This window comes from Hippocampus bargibanti, linkage group LG07 (genome assembly GCF_051943395.1).
Source record: "Hippocampus bargibanti isolate YZ-2025 linkage group LG07, ASM5194339v1, whole genome shotgun sequence".
Classification (NCBI taxonomy): Eukaryota; Metazoa; Chordata; class Actinopteri; order Syngnathiformes; family Syngnathidae; genus Hippocampus; species Hippocampus bargibanti.
In genome coordinates this window covers 17345372-17368678 of record NC_142740.1, presented here as the reverse complement: position 1 = coordinate 17368678, position 23307 = coordinate 17345372, and the positions used below count along the sequence as shown (strand labels likewise).

General features: G+C 41.4%; 2 protein-coding genes across 2 annotated transcripts; both read right to left on the bottom strand.

Annotated features, from left to right (window-relative positions):
- Positions 1 to 94: 94 nt before the first annotated feature.
- Positions 95 to 10828, bottom strand: dnttip2 (deoxynucleotidyltransferase, terminal, interacting protein 2). The gene is made up of 7 exons (XM_089000373.1): positions 10708 to 10828; positions 6950 to 9471; positions 4224 to 4362; positions 3687 to 3782; positions 3179 to 3343; positions 2988 to 3097; positions 95 to 707 (listed from the first exon to the last, which is right to left on the bottom strand). Exons 1-7 carry the CDS (start codon positions 10780 to 10782, stop codon positions 596 to 598), a joined length of 3219 nt encoding a protein of 1072 aa, XP_088856499.1. The 5' UTR covers positions 10783 to 10828; the 3' UTR covers positions 95 to 595.
- A 2043-nt stretch (positions 10829 to 12871) lies between these two features.
- Positions 12872 to 23212, bottom strand: gclm (glutamate-cysteine ligase, modifier subunit). Its single transcript, XM_089000386.1, has 7 exons — positions 22899 to 23212; positions 21818 to 21880; positions 18773 to 18857; positions 18524 to 18580; positions 18238 to 18440; positions 18005 to 18119; positions 12872 to 14643 (listed from the first exon to the last, which is right to left on the bottom strand). The coding sequence occupies exons 1-7, from the start codon at positions 23031 to 23033 to the stop codon at positions 14474 to 14476; spliced, it is 828 nt and encodes a 275-aa protein (XP_088856512.1). The 5' UTR covers positions 23034 to 23212; the 3' UTR covers positions 12872 to 14473.
- Between the last annotated feature and the right edge of the window lie 95 nt (positions 23213 to 23307).

Genomic DNA, 23307 nt, shown 5'->3' with positions numbered 1-23307 from the left:
TTTGAGGGGAAGGTGGCCAGGCGCATTTTCCGACAAAACTATTCATTGTGGAAGCGTGGGGAAAATGACAAACAAATGAAATGAACACCATCGGTTAATTTTGAAGGATTTTTATTGATTTTAGCAGATTTAAGTTTACAGTTTTAAAAACTATTTTTTAATGATATTTTTTTAGGAGCTTTAACATTCAATATCATTTCGGGTTAAAAATTAGCATGTATGAGCAGAAATGATGAAGAAAAATCCTGACTTGAGAATGTTTTGCGAGTCACATTTGATGGCATCTACCACATTGTATTGAAAAATCCAACCATGTGTATCGTTTACATAATGAACAAAGACCTTGGTTCATCATTATTTCTGTTCCAGTTCATTCAAAAAATGACATACAATTGTTCAACGTATACATTGAAACATTTAAAGTTTACATAATTTTTTTTATGTATACCCAAACTGAAATATATTTGCAGGTTCATCATAATGTGGCAGTTTACTTGTCACCAAGAATTGTTGCGCAGTTGTACACGTGGAAAATATTTTTTTGAGCATATAATTCACTTTGTGTACAAGTACTTCCTCGTCTCAGAATTCATGCTTACTTTCTGACTTTTGATTTTTTATGAAATTTATTCTTGTGTTTCTTGTGCTTGCCTGACGCTTGAGCGGCTTTCTCGGCCACGATGTCCTGGTACTTCTTCTTGTTGTGACTGGAAAGGGGAAAAACAAAACATCAGGACACAATGTCAGATTTCGAGTTAGAACATTTTAAAAAACAGTTGCAGGTCAAGAATTTTTTTTTGTCATGTGTCAAAAGTGCTTCAATGATGTTTTCACTCCCAAACCGCTTCATACTACGCATATACTACTTTATGGCTTGCATTTATTGTCGTCGATTGTATACCGAATGTTACCGTTACCTGTATACTGCGTTGCTGCCCCTTGAAAAGCATCTATCCTTTTTTTTTTTAATCGAACAAAATGAAAAAGTCCAGCTTGATAGTGGACAAGCACTATCGTCTATTTGCACCAGTTGCGGACCGTCAAGACATGCAAAGCCTTCTCTGCTGGCCTAAAAATATCTGAATCACGGATTGATGTGAATTGTATTTTTTCCATGCATTCTTATTAAAGGACAACTGACGTCTCTGGACAAGTTGTGTCCATAATTTGTAAAATGTCTTCAAATGACTTCTACTGAGCGTATTTTACAAAGATTCCACCGCATATACAGTAAAGTCTCGTTATAACGATATCGGATATATCGATAGTCCCGGTTATATCGATACTATTTCTATGCACGCACGGAGAAAATTACATGCAAACAGGGTCGGATATATCGATAGTCCCGGTTATATCGATATTTTTTCGGACTCCCTTGAATATCGATATAACGAGACTTTACTGTAGCTATATTTTACATTTTAAGACTGGCGCTGAATATTCCGGGAATCTTGTTTTTGAGTTGGTGACGTGTCCGTACGTTACGTCACTGAAGAAACGTCCCTGACCGAAAAAAAGGACACATTGTAGCAGTCCTTCCATCACGTCAATGCATTTTGATGTACTTTGATCTGAAAACGTCATGTAGGACCACAAAGAGGAAGGTAGATGTAAGGAATTAATGCGCCTGTGGAAACAGGCTGATTAATTCCTTACACTGCTTTGTCACCATGTTCTGCCTTTTTCGGGTGCGACATTTCCCACCCCTGATGCCTCAAAATGACACGGAATAAATTCTTTAATCGATTGCAAACGTATGCTTTCCTCTTCAGAACTATTTGAATCATATTCATAACTGGATGAGTAACAAGAAAGCATATTCTCCGAATCTAAAGCCATTGTTTTGATTCTCAAGCAAGGCAAGACGTCTTGCCGTGACACCACGAACATGGGGGCGGGACCTTCTGAAACTGGCCACTTCCGGTTTCAAATTGAAGTACTTTTTAGACATTTAAGTCATTTTTATTGGTGTTTTGCATTTGACTAAAAATATCATACTGCGTGTTTTGGGTATTTTAGATGCGTTTTTCTGATGTCAGTTAGGAAACAAAAAAGTGACGTCAGTTGTCCATTAAATAATTCAAAATTGTCTTTCAGCTTCCTTTCATGACTTTTCCCCTGTTATGCTGCTTCCACATGTGTGTTTTCGTATTTCAGCATTTAACCAATCACATTTCAGCCATCATTTGTTACCAGGGTCAGAAATCTACCGGGACGCCTTCACAATCAGTTCTGCGGGCCCTGGAGCATCAAATGTGTCACTCAAATAGGTCTTTTAACCAATCAGATTTTGAGCTGGCAACCCAAAAGGGGTACCAACGCCTTATTAAAGGCGCTGCTCAAAGTCAGAGTTTTCGCAAACTATGATTGGCTAGTGACTAGCGGCCGCTAGTCATAAGCGCATACTGTCCAGAGCTAGCACACTGTATTGTATAGTGAGCTGCACAAGCAAATACATTGTGTTGATTTAATAGCAGTTTTGTCAACCCAAATTGGCTGAAGGAGGAGAAGAAATGGATTTGGTTGCAGATTTACTGCCAGTTTCAAGACGGACTTTTCAAGAAAAAATGGACATCATTAAGAAAGGTCAATCAGTTATTTCCTGGCCAATGGTACCCTCTAGTGGACGTGTCTTAAATCACACCACACATTTTTCAGCCTGTATTGATTCAGACATCGCACTACTGAAGGCCTAGCGATGAAATCCACGACCCGCCACTGATTTGCACTAAAATAAAAATGGTGGTAATTACACGCAAATAGAAAGCAATCATACCACTCTGTTCAGTATCATTTGTGTAATATATTCTATTTTCCCTTCTTTGCTTTTTTTGTCAAATGAAATGACTGCCATTTGGAGTTGTGTTTGTCCCTTTTGTGATTTTCTTTATATTTACCAATCCATTTCCTCCCTCCTTTCCGTGCAATCTAAGCAGAAAGCATGGCAGAAAGAGAGTAACACGACTACGTTGACAATGTTGTCTAACCTCCTGAACTCTGCATCGGCCAGCAGTTCCTCCACCATTGTTCTCTTTCTCTGCTTCTTAGGAATGCGAGAATGATAGAAGTCGATGGCGTTGTCCTCCACAGTGGCCACCTGCATGTCAGCAGAGAGAAGAAACATTCTTAAAACTCTGCATCATGAACAATCTTGAAAAGGGGGGAGGGGGTCCCTGACCTGGAAGTATTTGGGGAAGCCGTCTCTGTCATTCTTCTTGTAGAACCTCTTAGGATCCAAGGAGGCTCTCATCTTCAACAGTTGCAGGTCTCCCTTCAGCTCCTTTGTGAGCTCAGGAGCTTTCATATTAAACCAAGCGTCTCCTGTGGTCTTCTCACGCTCCAACTGGAAGACGGGGGAAAAAAGACATTTTGACAACTGAGGAAACAAAACAGGCCGTCAGGGTAACATTGTGAGCAAAATGAACCACATTAAAATAAAATAAAAATTTGTGAGTGGAAACTTATGTTCAAGTTGAAAAGCCTGCATATTTTGATGAATGTTTATGCTTTATGAAACATGTATATCTGAATTTTGGGGGTCTTGGAACGGATTATGGTATTTACATGTAAAAAGCGTCTCTACTTACATTTTCTACTGAAGAATTAATTTGGCAAGTAGAAGAACAGCACTAAATTAAGAAAAAACACGCGTTTTCAATGTCAATGGGGTAGATAGCTCAACTTACTCTGCGTTTTTGTTTCAAGGCTTGTTTGGATTCACTATATGGTGGCACGGCGTCCTTCTTCTCAAAGTCTGATCCCATCACGCTCTTCTTCATCACCTGTGCGCAAAATCCACCAATCACAAAGGCAGGCAGGGGTAAGATGAGCAACTTTCACATTCAACGCAAAGGAATGTTTCAAAGCATGATGGAAAAATATCATGATAAAATCTTAACCTTAAGGACAAAGAGCTGCTGCAAATGGTGTTGGTGTTAATTGACCCTCCCCCCCTCTGTCCTCCAAAAGCATCATTTTCCCCTTCAATCTGACCATCTTATTTCAACATCACCAGAAGCGGCAACGGCGCCATCTTGTGGCATCCTGGGGGCCTCATTCACCGCTGGAATTTGACAAAGCGGTGTGGCATGCACGAAGAACTTTCCACACAGCAAGAAGAAACCACCAGACAAAACTTTCACGCCACCATCAGCAGTGCGGAACCTTGATAACGCTCATTATTAATCGTGGCCGGGAAAAACACGTCGGCGGGTGCAATTGACCTCATCCTGGTCCTTCTTCTCCTTGTCGCGCCTCACCGAACTGGAGCCCGGCTTTGATTTGCTGCCGTCGAAAGTGATGTACAACCCGCCGAGCTGTCTCATGTTGATGCCCGGGTCGATGCGAGTGGACATCTCTTTCCTGCAACAAATGGCGAGAGAATGTTACGGCTCATTTCCTTTGCACGCTCCTAATCAAGCTCAATGAAAAATAATCAAGTGTTGCCTTAGGCTTATTGATACTCGCTAGATACTTTTGAGCCGTCTTCTTGACATCTATTAGCTGACTATTTGCTATCGAGTCGAGCTGGCTCGATAGCTGTCTATTAGCTATCTAGATAGCTATCTTTTAGCTACCTAGCTAGCTACCTATTAGCTATCTATTAGCTAAATAGCTAGCTTTCTGTCTATTTGAGTTACTTCCGGGTTGAGTGAACGCTGGCGTGTGTGGCTGCCGTTACTCGCCCACAGAGAAAAATGTATCTGATGACTGTAAAGTGACCATGAGAGTTTTGAAAGGCGCTTATAAATGAAATGTATTATTATTATTATTATTATTGCAAAAGGGGAAAGGGCTAAAACATGCTGAAGGTCATCGTAAGAGCAAGTCGTGTGGGGGTTGTGACAGGCTACTGTTAGTGTGTGTGTGTGTGTGTGTGTGTGTGTGTGTGTGTGTGTGAGAGAGAGAGAGAAATTGTAATGGTGACTTGTGCCCACTTGCAAGGGCATTGCAGTGCCTTAAGTGCTCCATTTTTCTCCCTCGCTAGAGACAAACTGACATTTGAATAATCCTTTTCATTTTTCATGGATCGTTTTTGACAATCAATTACATTTTCCGCCGCTCTTTTCAAAAACGGCATTTAACTCATTCACTGCCATTCCCAAATGTGTTTGAGAATTGAAAATATGTCGTGGAGCACCGTTCCCGAATTTGATCGCATTTTGGTTTTTCTTGCAGGGGGTGGGTGCCGATAAAGCACGGGTCAGACCTCTGGCGATGTTTTTTCCATTCCACAAAGGGGACATCATTTGCCTTTTGTACAGCCACCCACATTTCAAGCTCAGATAACTCCAGACCCTTTTATCTTAGGAATTAACTATTTTTTTCTGATGAAAGAAGTCTAATGCACAGGTGTCAAAGTCAAGGCCCGCGGGCCATATCCGGCCCGCCACATCATTTTTTTCAGCCCGCGAAAGCAAATCAAACTTGTTAAATTCCATGATGATTGCTAAAATCTGAGCCAAAATTTCATATTTTTGGATGTCAACCACAATAAAAGTCATTATTCTTGACTTCAGATTTGAAAACGAGTTATTCATTAATTTGCTGTGTGCTCTATATGTAATATTTGAAGGGATTTAAACATTCTAATGGGTTCCTCAAATTCATAACGGCCCTCGAGAGGAAACCATAACTACAATGTGGCCCGCGGCAAAAAATGACTTTGACACCCCTGCTGTAATAGTTCCTACACTGCATTGAATGTTTATGTAGTCCTAAAAGTCAATATTCTGTGGGTCTTGCAATTTGAGTTAATATACAAAAACAAACAACAAAAACCCTGGCACAGGAGTGGACACATTTTTGCACATTGTCTGGCAGTTAATGAGTTAAAGAATTAAAATAAAATAAAGATTTTGATTCGCCTATGGGGTTGGTCCGAAAAGGGCAAAAGGTCTTGATTGTTGCTTTCCAAAGTAAAATGCTGTTGCAAATGTTTTTCAACAGAAAACACTGGTCAACAAATATCTATTATTATTATTATGATGATGATTATTATTTTTTTTGTTAGTTTTATTATTTTTTTTTTATTATTATTATATCAAAGATTCAATTGAAACAAAATTTTGGGGGACTTATCTGCCAGGTTTTTTTGTAATAGAATCAGGTTTTCACATATGATGATGACTATGACAATTATTATTGTTATAGTATTGTATAGTAACAATAATAATAAATTGTCCTTGTCTTCTTGGTCCCCATTTATAATAATAATAATAATAATAAATTATCCTCATATTCTCATTATATATTATTTGTTATTTAGTTTATTTTGTTCTTTTGACTTCAAGATGTGGCCGCAGCTCGTGTATATTATTTTTCTACTTCCTTCTTTCCTTTCCTCTTCCTTTCATGACTTTGCTGCTATGAAATGTGCATTTCTCCACTGCGAGACGAATAAAGTTACATCGAATCCAATCCAATTAGTATTAACAATAATAATAATAATAATAATAACAACAATAATAATACATTTTGTGATTTTTTTAATACAATTATTATTAACAAATTTATGACGAGCATGTTCATATGAACAGACATTAATTTTTAAATGCATGAATGTTGTTTATTGCCACATTAATTATTGTAAATTATATAGAATTATATTATTAATTATATACTTGCTTGAACCTATTCGATACTCTGTTTTGATTTCATTTTGATTTTTTTAATGAATTTATCTGTGTTCATATGAACACACTCGGCGGAAATGAGTTCACATTAATAATAGTAATAATAATACATTTCATTTATGAGCGCCTTTGAAAACTCTCAAGGACACTTTGCAGTCACAGGACATTATAGCCTAAGTAATATATTTATGAGATGATGGGAAGTTTTTTTTCTAAACTATAACTTGCAACGCATTGTCAAATCTGCATTGCACAAATGTTATAGATCAGTCTAGAAATAACGTGACACTCGCTATATTTTGTGTTTGACTCACAGTAAAGGATTCCTGGTGGACAAGAGCAGCGCCTCTTCCCCGCAGTCGTCATGATCTTCCTGGGTCACCTCGTCCACAAACTGGTCCTCCTCGTCTTGCTCACCTTTCTTGGCGTCCGCCATCTCCTCCTGCGTCAGGCGCTCCATGTAGTAATCTTTGTTGGCTTCCTGCCCGGCTCTCGTGTCCACCATGAACAGGCCATCGACAGACTCCAGCGCCACCGCCTCCTTTTTGGGTCCTTGTCTCTCATCTTTGTCTTCTAGGTCCTCCTCCTCATCATCTTCATCGTCGTCCTCGCTGCTGTCCAACAGGGTGACTTTTTTTGTTGCCTGGGTGGCTTTCATGACCTTAAGTGGGGATTTTGTAAGTATCGTCCGCTCAACGACGGTGGCTGCGGCCTCGGCGGGCTTCCTGGAAAGGCCTTGCGTCCCTCCTATATCCTCCTCTTGTAATTCCTCTTCCTCTCCGTCCTCTATGCTCACAGTCGCTGCAGTTTTGTCAGTGGCTTCCGTGCCTTCAGACGGAAATTTGTCAGGTGTCGCCTGCTCATCAATGGACTTCCTCTCACTTCTATTTTCTTCTTCTACTTCCTTGTTGCTCGTACCATTTTTTTCCTGGCGTGTCACCTGCTCCACTTCCATGTTCTCCTCTTCTTCCTGTGTTTCCGAGTCCAAGCCGTGGTCATCGCGCGACATCTCCGCGCGCACGTTATCGTCCTTCTCATCGTGTACGTCCACATCCTCGCATGCCGCTCCTGAATGTGAAGGCCCCGTTTCCAACTCCATCTTTTCCACAGTTGAGGCTTCCTCTTCAAGCTTTTCAGCAGACCGCTCCCCCCGCTGGTCTGCAGCCGCCACTGCGGCTTCAACGAGAAACCTGTCCCCGTCTTGTCCGACTTGATTCACGGCCTCCTCAGCCGACGTCACGTTGACCTGCTCCATTTCGACCAGCAACGTACTCTCTGCATCCTCTGCGATGACCGTGCTATCCAACGTGGAGTCATGTGGTTCGATTGCTTTCAAGGAGTTCTGAAGGACAACGCGGAGATCCTTAATTGGCGTGGACTGCTGCCGGCTGCTGTAGACGCTATCCGGGGCCGAGTGTCCGTCTGCCAACTCAGAGTCCGACTCGGCAGACTGGGAAGTGGAGGACGGGATTTTCACCTGTCTCTGCGTACCGAGAGCGTATTCAGGGCCCGATTCAAAGCCCTCGGAATCGCAAGACTTCTCGCTGGTCATCTGTCTCGTTGCCCTTCGTCTTGTGGAATAGGACAACCTTTCCGATGTTTGGTTCAGGTTCAAGGGAATGGGACTCAATTTTTTTCGTAATCTCACACTCTTGCGGATGGACGACTTAGAAACCGGAGCTCCTGAGAGGGTAGAAGCGAGGCTCTCAGCTTCGGAAAGGTCTGACTCCTCCGGTTGCGGTCTGGCGGAGGAGGTGGTGCGTTTTCTTTGACTTCGGGTCACTCTTCGGGATTCAGTCGGCGGTGGAGAGCTGGAGTTGGCCTTGTCATTTCCAGCCTGGTCTTGAGCTGCCCTGCTCCTCGTGTTTCTGCCTGTTTGGTTCACACACACTGAAGAACAGCAAGAGTCCACATCGGACACTTCTTCTGCATAATTCAAGGCGACGTTAAGTCTTCTGCTCCTTCTGCTATATGTTGCCGAGGCGTCACTGTCAGACACAACAGAGCTATCGGATTCCACCTCCTTGTTGGGAGCTCTCCTCTTTGAGCTTCGGACATTTTTCGAAGAGTGGGTCTTCACCTTGGATTCTTCTTGACTGACATTGTCCACCGCCCTTCTGCGCGTCAGAGGCAGTTCCACATCGGACAGTTCTTCTTCTGCATAATTCAAGGCGACGTTAAGTCTTCTGCTATATGTTGCCGAGGCATCACTGTCAGACACAGCATAGATATCGGATTCCACCTCCTTGTTGGGAGCTCTCCTCTTTGAGCTTCGGACATTTTTCGAAGAGTCGGTCTTCACCTTGGATTCTTCTTGACTGACATTGTTCACCGCCCTTCTACGCGTCAGTGGTAGTTCCACATCGGACACTTCTTCTGCATAATTCAAGGCGACGTTAAGTCTTCTGCTCCTTCTGCTATATGTTGCCGAGGCGTCACTGTCAGACACAACATAGACATCGGATTCCACCTCCTTGTTGGGAGCTCTCCTCTTTGAGCTTCGGACATTTTTCGAAGAGTCGGTCTTCACCTTGGATTCTTCTTGACTGACATTGTCCACCGCCCGTCTGCGCGTCAGTGGCAGTTCCACATCGGACATGACAGAGCAGCACGATTCCAGATCGGAGACATCTGCTTCGTGGATGGAGCCCACGGGGGTGCAAGGCCGCTCGGGGCTGTGGAGTCTGGAGGCTTGTGAGCATCTTTTCAACGGGGACCCTTCCAAGTTGCTGCCTTCTTCTCCTTGTCGTCTGCCGGTATCCACCAGAGTACGCCGACTTGAGTTCTCCGCCCGTGAAGCCGCACTCCTGGTTCTTCGCCCTGTTGATGGAGTGGCCTGTGAATCAAGAGAGGAAAATATCAATGCTGCAAGTTCACAATTTTGTGTCGCTCTGTTTAGCAGTGACAGCTAGATATTTGACAATATTTCCAAAAATCTGTAATTCCCAACTTGTGTGTAAAATTCTCTCATTACTGGTCACAAAAAGATTACTTTATCATTCCTGACATTCATAAAAACTAGAAAAAGAGAGACGGGGACTCTATGATTAGATCAGACTTTGTTAATCTCACAGTGAAGAAATTTACATTTCACGCCATCTTAATAATAATAGTAATAATAATAACATTTCATTTATAAGCGCCTTTGAAATCTCACTTTACAGTCACAGGATATTTTTTCTGCGGGTGAGCAGCGGCAGACACAGGCGCCAGCGTTCACTCAACCGGGAAGTAACATAAAGTAAAAAAATAGATAAATATACTACTTGATTCTTGACATTTATTTTTTGGCCATTTATTTTTATTTGACAATGCTAATTAATTAATGCTAAGTGTTGTTTATCGTTTTACTTTATGCTAACGTTGTTAGAGATGCAACTGTGGTAAAAGCACTATATGAATCAGAATGTATGTTGTGTTGTATTTTTATTCAACTTCATTCGTCTAGGGCTGCACAGTGTTGACTGGTTCGCACATCAGCTTCACTGTGCAAACGTCCAGGGTCCGATGCCAGACCCCAGCCTCCTGTGTGGAGTCTGCATGTTTACACCATGCTTAGATGGTGTTTCTCCAGGTACTAGTTTCCTCCCAGATTCGTAGAAACATGCAGGATTGGTTGAGTGGACGCGTTTCGTGTGTATGGTTGTCTGTGTGTGCTGGGGACTTTGGAGCTTAGCCCAGGATGGAAACGTGACGAGGTACACTGACTTTAAAGGCTAATTATTTCTTCACAGAAATATTTTTGTAGGGAAGCGTTATTTTCGATCAAATGACTTGGAATTGTCTTCGTGCGGATTGGGCACAAACGAACCAATCGCACAAAAAAATCATACCCTTAGCCTCACTACAAACTGTGAATTTATTATACTATGCATAGTATACAACATTGTCATTTAATATAGCATCAGAAAACAAAAGTAGACTAAAGTTCATAAGCGAACGCGAGCGAACAGCCACGTGAGTTCGAATAGCGACAGGCAATATGATCGAAAACCACACCAAAATCTTACAATCTTTCACTGACGAACAAAATAGGAGTGCGTTTTTCGGAGAAGGTTGTGGACACATTTACCTGGACATTAGATGCCTGCTCAAGCTTAGTTTTAGTTGGAGAAGGCTGTCGCTGTACGCTCCTGGTGGCCACCATCTTGGATGAAGTGGAACTTCCGTTTAGGAAACCAGACAAAAGCAATCGAGTATGGAAGAACGAGATTAGTGGGAGCAAATACTTTTAAAGGACAAACGACGTCTCCGGACAAGTTGTGTCCATAATTGGTAAAATGGCTTCAAATGACTTCTACCGGGCGTATTTTAATAAGATTCCACCGCATATAGCTATATTTTACGTTTTAAGACTCGCTCTGAATATTCAGGAAGTCTTGTTTTTGAGTTGGTGACAAGTCCGTACGTGACGTCATGAAAGGACCGCCCCTGACCGAAAAAAGACACATTGTAGCAGTCCTTCCAACACGTCAATGTATTTTGCTGTACTTGTTTGGTCTGAGAACCGTGTTGCACCCAAAAGCCGACAGAAGAGGGCATCCAAGCTCCATATAAGGAATTTATCAGCCTGTGGAAGCGGAGGTGGCCACTAGAGGTCGCCATTGTGTGCCTCTTTTTTTTTGGGGTGAGAGATTTTCCCCCAATGTTGCCTCAAAATGGCACATGTAATTCTTTAAACGATTGCAAACATGTATGCTTTCCTCTTCAGAACTATTTGAATCATATTCATAACTGGATGTGTAACAAGAAAGCATATTCTCCGAATCTGAAGCCATTGTTTGGATTCTCCAAGAATGTAAGACGTCTTGGCGTGACATCACGAACTGGGGGCGGGACTTTCTGAAATGCCCAATTCGCAGCTCAATTTTTTTGCAGATTTTGGACATTTTACGTCATTTTTATTGGTGTTTTGCATTTGAATAAAAATATCATACTGCGTGTTTTGGGTATTTTAGATGCTATAAAACATTTTTCTGATGTCAGTTAAAAAACAAAAAAGTGACGTCGCTTGCCCTTTACATACGGATAACCCCTGTAGTTTGTTTGAAATCTGTGAATCGACAAAATTCGTCAATCATCAACATCAAGTTACATTCAACCATCCATTTTACAGACTGCTTATCATGAATAGCTGGCTGATGGAACTTGTCCCATCTCTGGGCGAAATGTGGACTTGTGGCGTCACCGGTGCGCACCGTCTCTTTGATGTCTTTTAAGGCTCGACTCCAGACCACTTTTTTTTTAACAGAATGCAAACAAACATAGTAAAAGAAACAAACAAACAACACTGCAAACAAAACATAACAAAAGCAAACAAAACCACTGATTTTGAATAGCTCGTGGAGCTTCTAGAGGTAAATCAGAGTTGCGTCTCAACAAATCTTTCTGCATAGTTAACATTTTGTAAACAGTTGGCAACATACATTAGGTGACATATTCGCATAAGAGACAATACCTGATTGCACAGGAAATAAGAGTTCCTGACAGATAATCATTATACAAAAAGGAAAAAGAGGAGAAAAGTAAAAAATAGAAGAAAGAAGAGAGAGAGAAAGAGCGGGGAGGGGGAGTGCCAGGGCTTTAACATTTCATTGAGTCTGCACAACAAAGTGAAATTGACAAAAAGGAGAGGGGGGAACACCAGATGATTCGGCAAGCACATCATCCTATGCCATATTTCATCAACAAATCATGTGTTTTGATAGCGTTTGGGTCGGCAGATGGTTGAATTGTTTCCTGATATAGTTTCATTTCATTTTGAAATGTATTACAAATAGGGGTTTCCTCCCACAAAATTTGGATTTATGAATATGTTTGGCAAGAAAAAGTAATACATTAATAATAAAATATTTATCGTTGGTCTTGTTGTAATATCCAAAAATCATGTCTTTGTAGTGAAATATGAACGTAGAAGTGATTTTACATTGAACAGATTTGACAAAGTGTGCGTCTCCACGCCACGATCAAGCTCCGGGATACATCTGCGTGTCACTTTCCTGCAAGATCTGACAACGAACCTATTTACGATTAAAGAGAAACATCAAATTCTTTACACTACACGCAAATAATGAAAATTGGGTGTTGCTCTCCCAGTAAGATCTGCAGCACTTGTTTAAAATATTTTAATCACATTTAATATTGACATTTTGGAACACTTAAATTCTATGTAAGAAATACTTCATATTTATATTTAAGTAATAAACACGGATTCAACTGTAAAAAAAACAGCAGAAGCCAGCACCAAATTTTAATAAAGATTGTTTTTGACAAAAGACAGTACAGGTAACATGACCAGTACAGCAGGGATATTTTCAAGTAATTTGCTGGATTAAATAAATTTTAACTCACAAAACTCAAAATACTACAAAATATATTTCCTTATCTCTCAAGATTATTAAAAACAACAATAATAATCAAATACTGTATTTTCCGGTGTATAAGGTGCACCCAAAAGCCTTGATTTTTTTCCGAAAGATGACCCTGCTACGCTGATACGCCGTTGCGCCTTATATGTGAAATACTATAGAGCCACGATAGGTCTCACAAGTACTGTCAGCAGCCATGACTCCATTCCTACCCAGTAGTAGTGCGTAACGTCAGCCACTGTAGCGTCTCATAATGTGACGAGGCGGAACTTATATTTGGAAAACTTTTATATCTGTGTTATATCTGGAAAACATTTTTAATTCATTGAATGTGCACCTTATAGTCCCGTGCGCCTTATATATATGGAAAGTTTGAAAATACACCATTCATTGGGGATGCGCCTTATACTCCGGTGCACCTTATACACGGGAAAATACAGTACCTCTGCCTCAACTTAATCTCAAAATCTTCCTTTCATCTCATGACAAATCACAAGTGAGGGTCATAACCGCCACAACAAATCAGTACAATGTTAGACAAAATGCTAAATAGCTCAACTTCCAAGGGTAATTAATTGCATGAGTTGCTTTTTTTTTTTTAAATGAGGAATGCAAATTACTCGGGTAGGGGGTGAATCAGCACTTGAGTAACCATTTCTCTTTCACAAAATACGAATGATTACACGGGAAAAAAAATAACTTTTTTTTTAACACTCTCTTCTTGATAAAATGAAAATTTGATGATCAGAGCAGCTATGAGGTCCAGATGATCATCTGCAATGAGGCACTTCATATTTGAAGAGGTCTCAGGAAACCACTAAATGACCCACCAGTAAAGCTGAAAGTCACAAGGCAAATAATTAGTTACCCAAATTCCCTTTGACATTGATAGTAGAAAGATTCACTGTTCAGTGTGAAACCAACCAAACCACTTGAAAAGAAGATAGCTGCATCAACCCCAGATGAATAAACGACAAATGCAAATTGCTAGCATACATGTCTTGTGTTCAAGGTATATTTTGTGTCAAATCGTATTGTCATGCGCATGACTGGGGAGAACAAAAAATATTAGTAATGGATACTGCATGGGGATGATTTCCCAATGAACACTATCAACCAGCATTATCGGTGAATTTCTTTAAACTGTGCTAAACTTGTAAATATCCAACAGGTCATTATTTCAGTGTGTTTTGCAAAACTTGTTAAGAAGTTCACTATCAGTACATTTTTGGGAGTCGTGCCTTTCTTTTACCCCCAAAATGATTCAGCTCAAAGGTCCTCTCTCGCACAAAAACCCATAAACAACTCTCTGAGAATATGTGTCAGCAATTATACTGTGTGCAGAGTTCCAGGTAAGTGGCAGCCTCCATGTTTGCAGAGCTGTTACTTTGTATGTGGTGTTGAATGGAAAATACGACAAATGGCTTGATTCACCCTCCACCCCTCCTCCCGCGCTAATCCCGCATCTCGCTATAGTTCCGCCTTCCTGGCGCTGAACAGGTAGCCCATGGCCTTGATGATGCCGCGGCTCTTGACGATGATGGAGTAGCGCAGAAGCCACTCCAGCCTCCAGTCGGCTGCGGCGACATGCTGCGTTCCCTCCTGCATGGCCTCACGGAAGGTAGTCGTTGATATCAACTCTGCATGGAAATTAGAGTGAGAGAGCAATAACATCTAAACATGAACAAGTCAGGAGGGAAAATGGAAAATTAGGCCAACACAATAATTTCACTCGGCGGTGTGCTCACTTTTGTTGACTGTGTGTTATTTTAAAGGACAACCGACACCCCCGGACAAGTTGTGTCCATTATTTGTAAAATCACTTCAAATGACTTCTACTGAGCGTATTTTACCAAGATTCCATCGCATATAGCTATATTTTACGTTTTAAGACTTGCGCTGAATATTCAGGAAGTCTTGTTTTCGAGTTGATGACAATACCTACGTGACGTCACGTTTGGAACGCCCCTGACCGAGAAAGCGACGCACAAGGCATTTTACGGTACTTTGTTTGGTCTGAAAACTTCATGTTGATCCGTGTTGATGGAGAAATTAGAAGGAAAACATAAATAATGTGATGATAAATAGTTGTGTGTTGCACCAAGACTACTATTTGATACGAGTTGACACAAATTCCCAGCAGACAAATCAGCCCATTTCCAGCGGAGCTTGGGCGCCATCTTCTGCATTTTCTGGGTGCTACATTGCTGTCATTGACGGCTCGAATTGATATGGGCGGACTCCTTTAATCGATTGCAAACATTTATGCTTTCCTCTTCAGAACTATTTGAATCATATTCATAACTGAATGTGTAACAAGAAAGCACCTTCTCCGAATCTGAAGCCATTGTTTTGATTCTCGAGCAAGGCAAGACGTCTTGGTGTGACGTCACGAACTAGGGGCGGGACTTTCTGAAAATGGCCAATTTGCAGCTCAATTTTTTTTTGCAGTTTTAGCACACTAAGTCATTTTTATTGGTGTTTTGCATTTGACTACAAATATCAGTTTTGGGTATTTTAGATGCTATAAAACGTTTTTCTGATGTCAGTTAGGAAACAAAAAAATGGTGTCGGTTGTCCTTTAAGGAACTCATATTTGTGTCATTTTTATTGGTGTTTTGCATTTGACAAAAAATATCAGCCTGTGTGTTTTGGGTATTTTAGATGCTATAAAACGTTTTTCTGATGTCAGTTAGGAAACAAAAATATGGTGTCGGTTGTCCTTTAAAGAGTTAGTGTTGAACGTATGCTGTTTTACAAACTGCACACTGCATTGATGACTTGAAAATTGCAACGAAATGTGATTTGTTTGTCCGTAAAATGTGAGACACAATATTTACGAGAAATCCTTTACAGTCCGTTTGCTATGAAACTATTTGGAACATTTCAGTGTGTTGTTTCCTGACTCACGACATTGTCACCGGCAGGTGTGTCAAAAGTGAGCTTGTTTTGCCCCATGGAAGGTAAGTCGTTGCCTTGCAAAAACAAAAGCTATGTTCTGACCAAAACTAACGGTGACCTAATTAGGCAAACTTCACGTTTCAAGATTTGGAACCGAGGAAGCCTTTTGTGATTTTTTTTGCTGCTGTTTTGTGAGATTTTTATTTTTACTGTGGAAATGTGCATTGGGTGGCCCAATGAAGGTTGTGGGAAACACTGGATGAGTGAATGCTGCTATAAACATGTCATGGGGCGCATCCAAAGAGTATTCGTAGCACTTAATTTTGTTTCCATGTTATGGAATCTAACACCCCGTCATCTGTCAAAAGCCTCTGACCATGAAGCTCAACATCAAGCTCAGGTTTCTTCATCCGCAGATGTTTCTATCGCCCAACACACCACATCCACATGTTCTGAATTAAGTTGAGGGAACACGGTTTGACAGGCCACACACACCTTTCTATACAATCCCTGAAAAAGAATGACACACTTCCCTGATTTTTTTTTTTTTTTCAATTTTCTTCTCTACATGCTTAAAAAAACAGTGACTGATGATTTTTTTTTAATATGCGTTTCTTAAAGCTCCAAGCTGTAGCGAGAACAGGGAACAGCTGGCGGAGAAACTAGAGATGTGGAGTTATGCCCTGGAAAGGAGAGGAATGAAGATAAGTCGCAGCAAGACAGGAATATATGTGTGTGAATGAAAGGGATCCAAGTTCAAGAGTGATGGTACAGGGAGAAGAGATAAAGAAGGTGGAGGATTTTAAGTACTTGGGGCCAACTGTCCAGAGCAATGGAGAGTGTGGAAAAGAGGTGAAGAAGCGTGTCCAGGCAGGCTGGAGCGGCTGGAGAACAAATGTCAGGTGTGATGTGTGATAGAAGGGTTTCAGCTAGGATGAAAGGAAAAGTGTATAAAACAGTGGTGAGAACAGCCATGATGTTTGGACTGGAAACAGTGCCACTGAAGAAAAGACAGGAAGCAGAGCTGGAGGGAGCAGAGCTGAAGATGTTGAGGTTTTCTTTGGGAGTGACCAGATTGGATAGAATCAGGAATGAGTACATTAGAGGGACAACTCATATTAGAGGCTTTGGAGAGAAAGTCAAAGAGGCCAGACTGAGATGGTTTGGACATGTCCAGAGGAGAGAGAGAGTGACTATATCGGGAGAAGGATGCTGAGCCTTGAACTGCCAGGCAGGAGACCGAGAGGAAGACCGAAGAGGAGGTTTATGGATGTTGTCAAAGAGGACATGAAGGTAGCTGGTGTGAGAGAAGAGGATGCACAAAACCGGGATAGATGGAGGACATTGATTCGCTGTGGCGACCCCTGAAGGGAAAAGGTGAAAGGAAAAGAAGAGAGAAGATGTGTTTCTTAAAGCAAGAAAGGTGTCAATTTATATGAAACAAATTTTGTGGGACATCTGTATTTTTTCCCATCGAAAAATCTAACGTTTCATTCCTCATCACTTTCAGAAGAGATCTCGTATCATCCCAAAGTTGTCAGAGCGCATCAGGGCACACAAAGCCAAAGCATTTATCTGTAAACTTTGGAGCCAAGTTTCTCTCGAGGCACAGGTTCAACCAAGTGTTCAACTCACATTGTCATAATGTGATGTGAAGAATTTTGAAGGGAGGAAAATGTTACCAATCTTGGCCTTGGGGGTCAAAACGTAAAATGTGGGGGAATTTGAAGTGCACTGAAAATGTCGTATGTATGTATGTGTGTGTGTGTGTGTGTGTGTGTGTGTGTGTGTGTGTGTGTGTGTGTGTGTGTGTGTGTGTGTGTGTGTGTGTGTGTGTGTGTGTGTGTGTGTGTGTGTATGTACGTATGCGTGTATGTATGTATGCGTGTATGCACGTGTGCGCACGTATGCGTGTGTGCACGTATGCGTGTATGCACGTATGTATGTATGTATGTATGTATGTATGTATGTATGTATGTATGTATGTATGTATGCGTGTATGTATGTATGCGTGTATGTACGTATGCGTGTATGTATGTATGTATTAATTTTTAAGTAATGTAATTGAATTTAATTTTAAGAATGGAAAGAGAGGTTCACCCGCAGGATCGTTGTGTGTGAGCAGCTGGATGTCAAACTCTTTGGCAAAGGCGGTTAGCTCAGGGGGCATCACGCAGCAAGAGGCCAGGTTCACTTGGTTGCTGCTGGGCTTGACCTGGAGAACAACAAGGCAAACTAATTATATGCACCAACAATCAACTGCTTTCACGCTTAAAGTGGACATCTTGGGGGAAAATTGTCCTTTTTTTCGTTGAATTCCATTTTCAACAAACCTGAGCCCAGTTGTAAAGTTGTTCCAGTAGATCCTTGTCCAGGTCGGAGGTGCCGATGGCAGCAATCTTCTGGCTGTGGACGAGCGCCTCCAGCTCCTCCCATGCTGGCTGAAGAGGAGCCAACGTTTGGACATTCTCACCCAGGAGGCTTTGCGCTGCGATGATAACAGAGTCCAGCTGGGACACAGCCAGCTTTTGGCAGGCTGGAGAGGAAAGATACAGTCGGTGAGTAGCGCTGTCATTTTCAACAGCTGATCAATCATTGAGAAACCGTGTTCCTTCTTACCCATGTCGACCGCATCTCTGATGGATGTCTGACCCGACTCGAAGAGGAACAGCTTGGCTGCCAAGACAAAATGTTTCAAACATTTCATGTGAGTATATGGAAGCAATTAGGGAAGCTGCAACTCAAGTTAATAGTGGCGTTAAAAAAAAAGAAGCAAAAAGTGGTTTTAAAATTGTCAAAATCTGATTCAGGACATTTTTAGACAATGACGGAAGGCACTATAGTAAATCAGAAAATCAAGGCACAAACCTGACACTTTAAGCTCCTCTCTCTCCTCAGGTATGACAGCGTCTGTGGCCTGGGGGATGTTACAATCCAATGTGTCAGGTAAATCCTTGAGGAAAAAAAGGTAGCTTCAGGCAGTTGAATTTGCTGAGTGACTCTTGCTCAGTACAAAATTTTAAGTCGCCAATACCGATCATCCGCGAGTGTGAACGGATGATGGCAATGATGTGGATTTGGTGTAAAAATGTGAATTTTCCACTTCCGCTCCAGACCAGTCTGAGTCCCTCTCTTTTGGCCTTCTCATACTTTTCATCGATGGTCCACTCCTGTACGACTGAGAGCTTACAGACGTTCTCATACTGAGGTGCCACTGCTCAAATCAAGAACACTGTGGCATATCCATCACTCTGCTTGAGTTACAGCTTCATCGGCTCTCCACTTCCTCCAAGTTTTTACCTCGATCAATTACCCAGGGGCACCTTGGTGATCCCCGGACATCACCTAACTTGCCCTTTGTCACCTTAAACTCTTCCTCCAGTGACTTCAAGGGGGAACTCAAACTCAGCAATCTGGGACGAGCAAAAGTACCTCAAAATTATCGTTTATATTGGATCATTTCTCCCATTGATCAGGACTATGTTCTGTGGCGTATTTAATGCCTGAGAAATTATTTTATACATTTATCCTGACTTTAAACAATGAAATCCCCTTCAAATCCCATCTCAAAACCCCCTTATTTATAACCACATTCTCTGTGTAGTTTTATCCGCTGTTCTTGTTTATAATTGAATCTGTGGTTTTATTTATGTCCCTGTTTTGTGATTGTAAAGTGTCCCTCAGAGGTTTGAAAGGCACTTATAAATAAAATGTATTATTATTATGATTATGATTATTGTTATTATTAAGATGCTCTACAACACAGGTGTCAAAGTCAAGGACGGGGGCCAAATCTGGCCCGCCCCATCATTTTATTCGGGCCACGAAAACAAATCAAACTTGCTAAAGTTTGCACCGAAATTTCAAATTGTCCCATGGAAACCACAATAACAGTCATTATTCGAACTTCAAATGTGAACACTAGATATTGATGTATTTGTTGTGTGGAGGGGATTAAACATTCTAATGGCTTCCCCAAATTCATAACGGCCCCCCTTGTGAAACCGTAACTATAATGTGGCCTGTGGCAAAAAATGAGTTTGACACCCATACTTTACAAGATCTGCTGTGCTGTAAAAGATGATATGCAAAAGATGATCTTGGCAAGTGTGTTAATTTAAGTGTGTTAACTAACATGACTCTTAAAAATGCGAGATGTACATTTTGAACACAGCCACATCCCCTAGTTTTAAAGGGTCTGTATACTTGCAAAAAATATATATCTATTTTTTTTCAATTCAGTTGTGCAGGTGAGTGATCCCATTCATTGTAGAAACGAAACGATTAGAAATATAATTTTTCATTGTTTTTTTCATCCCACAATTGAATATCACATCAACCTGGCATCTGAACACGGGAGCATGTATGTGTACACTTCTGTTTCCATTTGAATTGCCACACCCCCCTTGAGTCCTTTGCTGGTATGTGTCTGCATGTGAGCCGCATTTAACTGTAAACATACCACTCGTACAATCTCACCCCATTGCTATTTGACTCCAGTGGATATCACGATTAGAGCAGATGAGCTGAGCTCACCAAAACGGATGCGTGCACCCCATCAACCAAGTGAGGAATCACTCACTATGCTTCTTTGCTGCATGTCTTAGGGTTCCACTTCAATAAGGTGGCAATGAAATGATCACCATCTCAGGCCCCCTAAGCCATTCATCCCAATAGAGAGACGTTTGGCGCCTCAGACGGCTATGCACGATTGCATGATCGCTTGCCTTGATAGCTTCTTCTCCAAACACCCAAAGGCATCCTTGGAAGTCCATCTGTGCGGTTTTTCTATCGGAATTTTGTCATCTTACCATGTGGAGCTCCACCTCTTAAAGGACAACCGACCCCTTCGGATAAGTTGTGTCCATAATTTGTAAAATCACTTCAAAAGACTTCTACTGAGTGTATTTTAAAAGGATTCCACCGCATATAGCTATATTTTACGTTTTAAGACTCGTGCTGAATATTCAGGAAGTCTTGTTTTTGAGTTGGTGACGATTCCTGACGTCACGTCACAGAGGGAACGCCCCTGACCGAGAAAGCGACACACAAAGCATTTTGCGGTACTTTGTTTGGTCTGAAAACTTCGTGTTGATCGGTGTTGATGGTGAAATTGAATGGAAAACACATAACGCAATGGTGAATTGTTGTGTGTTGCACCAAGATTAGATATTCGCTGACACAAATTCCCAGCAGACAAATCAGCCCATTTCCAACGGAGTTTGAGCTCCATCTTCTGCATTTTCTGGGACGCTACACATCAGTCATGATGCCTCAAAATGACCCGGAAGAATTTCTCTAATCGTTTGCAAACATTTATGCTTTCCTCTTCAGAACTATTTGAATCATATTCATAACTGGATGAGTAACAAGAAAGCATCTTCTCCGAATCTGAAGCCATTGTTTTGATTCTCGAGCAAGGCAAGACGTCTTGGGGTGACGTCACGAACTGGGGGCGGGACTTTCTGAAAATGACCAATTCGCAGCTCAATTTTTTTGCAGTTTTAGCATACTAAGTCGTTTTTATTGGTGTTTTGCATTTGACTAAAAATATCATCCTGCGTGTTTTGGGTATTTTAGATGCTATAAAACGTTTTTCTGATGTCAGTTAGGAAACAAAAAAATGGTGTTGATTGTCATTTACGGGAAACATATAACTTGTCCGCCTGGTCTTAAATGCAGTCAGTCAGAAAGCCTTTAATAGTCCCAAAATGGAGAAATTGCTTCTTCCCTAGACACATCATGAACATATCCTAGAGAAAGCTCTAAAAATAAGCCCAAAAATCCGTATCTGGCATTTTTTCAATCATTGCATAATATTTTTTTCTCATCAATTGAATATTGGTAAATGGTCATTGAAAAAAAGAAGGCTGCCCCCAGTCCTCATGCAATGCTTCTAAATGGTCATCTCACCTCGGTCGGAGCTTCTATTGTAGAGAACCAGCTGTTCAGTGTAGCCTGAATACATTCTTGCAGCTGAAAAAGATCAACATGTGCTAGTTTATTGCATATCCAAATTCCCATCAGCTTGATTCCTAGAATGGGATTTGAAGATTTTTACAGTGGGCACTGCTCCAAACGCAACATCTGGACACACATTTCTCGACTTGATTCTGGACACACGTTCTCTCGACACTTCACATATATTCTTATACTGTTAACCCCAGCAACTGGGTGGACATTACCAATGTTGTGCCATCCACTTCATAATTTGTGTTAAGCGTTTCTCTGTGGCTCAAAAAGTCAGTGGGTAATGACGGCAGCTGCATGAAGAATGCAACATGTGGAAGGAGTGGTCATAAATCAATGGTCACAGTCAATACTGTTGAACAAGCTAAGAGTTATGGTTTGTGTTCAATTTCAAATTTCAGTTGTCAGTCAGTTAGGCTTGATGTTTCAAGGCTGGGTTAGGCCTTCAAATTAGGTTTGCGGATGAAGATGGTATAATCTGTCTCTGATGTAACATATTAGATTATATCATCGAAGACAGAGGGTTGCGCTATGCAGGTTTTCCGGTACAGCAGCAGCTAATGTTTACCCAAATATTAAAATAGTTTCCACGAAGAAATATTAATGAAGTTATGGAATCTAGCAAAATGTTACCCACACGAGTGGCGGGTTTGATCTAAATATAGCTCAACGGTGAGACATTGTAATTTCTTGGGAATGCTGTAAATTAGAAAATGTACTTGCAGATATTTACAGAGCAGATGCGTTATTTCAGAAGTGATGTCATGTCAAATTGGTAGAATTCGCACTCGTCATCAAGTATGGCCAACCGTTAAAATAAACAAATGCGGTTAATGCAGGGAGCGTCAATCAATTATGTTGTGAGCGACACTTTCCACATTCTTTAGGAAACGTTGACATAATTTTCAACGTCTGGTATGTTGCCCCCACGCCCTTAGTTGTTTTCAAGACACCTGCTCCGCTAGCAACATTTGCTCGCTTACTCACTGTCTCGGTCGATCGATCATTAAAAAAGAAATGTTACCTCTTCGCCGGGCGAGCATGGACATTTCTTCTTCAGACGGGCTCTGTTGACTAAATTTCCCGTGTGCAGCCGCAGAGTCTTGGCGTTGCTGAGCAGGCACCTCTTCGCCTCCGCGTTCGTGTTGTGAGTATCCATGTTTGCGTTTTTTGTTGGGAGGAAGAAAATATCGACGCGATGAACCTGGTAACACGAAACGTACGAGTTTACGGTTTTTGTATGACTGCTCCTTCCAAGAAGCAGCCAATCGAATATACGTGTGCGGAATAGAATGGAAATAGAGCGGAGTCAGAATGACTTGCTGCTTCCGTTGACTGTGACACAGTTATGGAGGACAGGGGTAAAAGCCGGCCGGGTTACGCCCACCAGAGTTGTGACCGGAAAACATCAACCCAAGTTGCTTTTAATTTCC

Excerpts from the sequence above, each read along its gene's own strand:
- gclm (XM_089000386.1), bottom strand. The coding sequence starts at position 23,033 with ATGGATACTCACAACACGAACGCGGAGGCGAAGAGGTGCCTGCTCAGC. Across the intron at positions 21,881-22,898 it reads CATGCTCGCCCGGCGAAGAG|CTGCAAGAATGTATTCAGGC; the intron begins GTAACATTTCTT and ends GATCTTTTTCAG. Across the intron at positions 14,644-18,004 it reads CACACACAACGATCCTGCGG|AGTTGATATCAACGACTACC; the intron begins GTGAACCTCTCT and ends ATTTCCATGCAG.
- dnttip2 (XM_089000373.1), bottom strand. The coding sequence starts at position 10,782 with ATGGTGGCCACCAGGAGCGTACAGCGACAGCCTTCTCCAACTAAAACT. Across the intron at positions 3,344-3,686 it reads CCTTGAAACAAAAACGCAGA|TTGGAGCGTGAGAAGACCAC; the intron begins GTAAGTTGAGCT and ends CCCGTCTTCCAG. Across the intron at positions 708-2,987 it reads GCCGATGCAGAGTTCAGGAG|TCACAACAAGAAGAAGTACC; the intron begins GTTAGACAACAT and ends TCCCCTTTCCAG.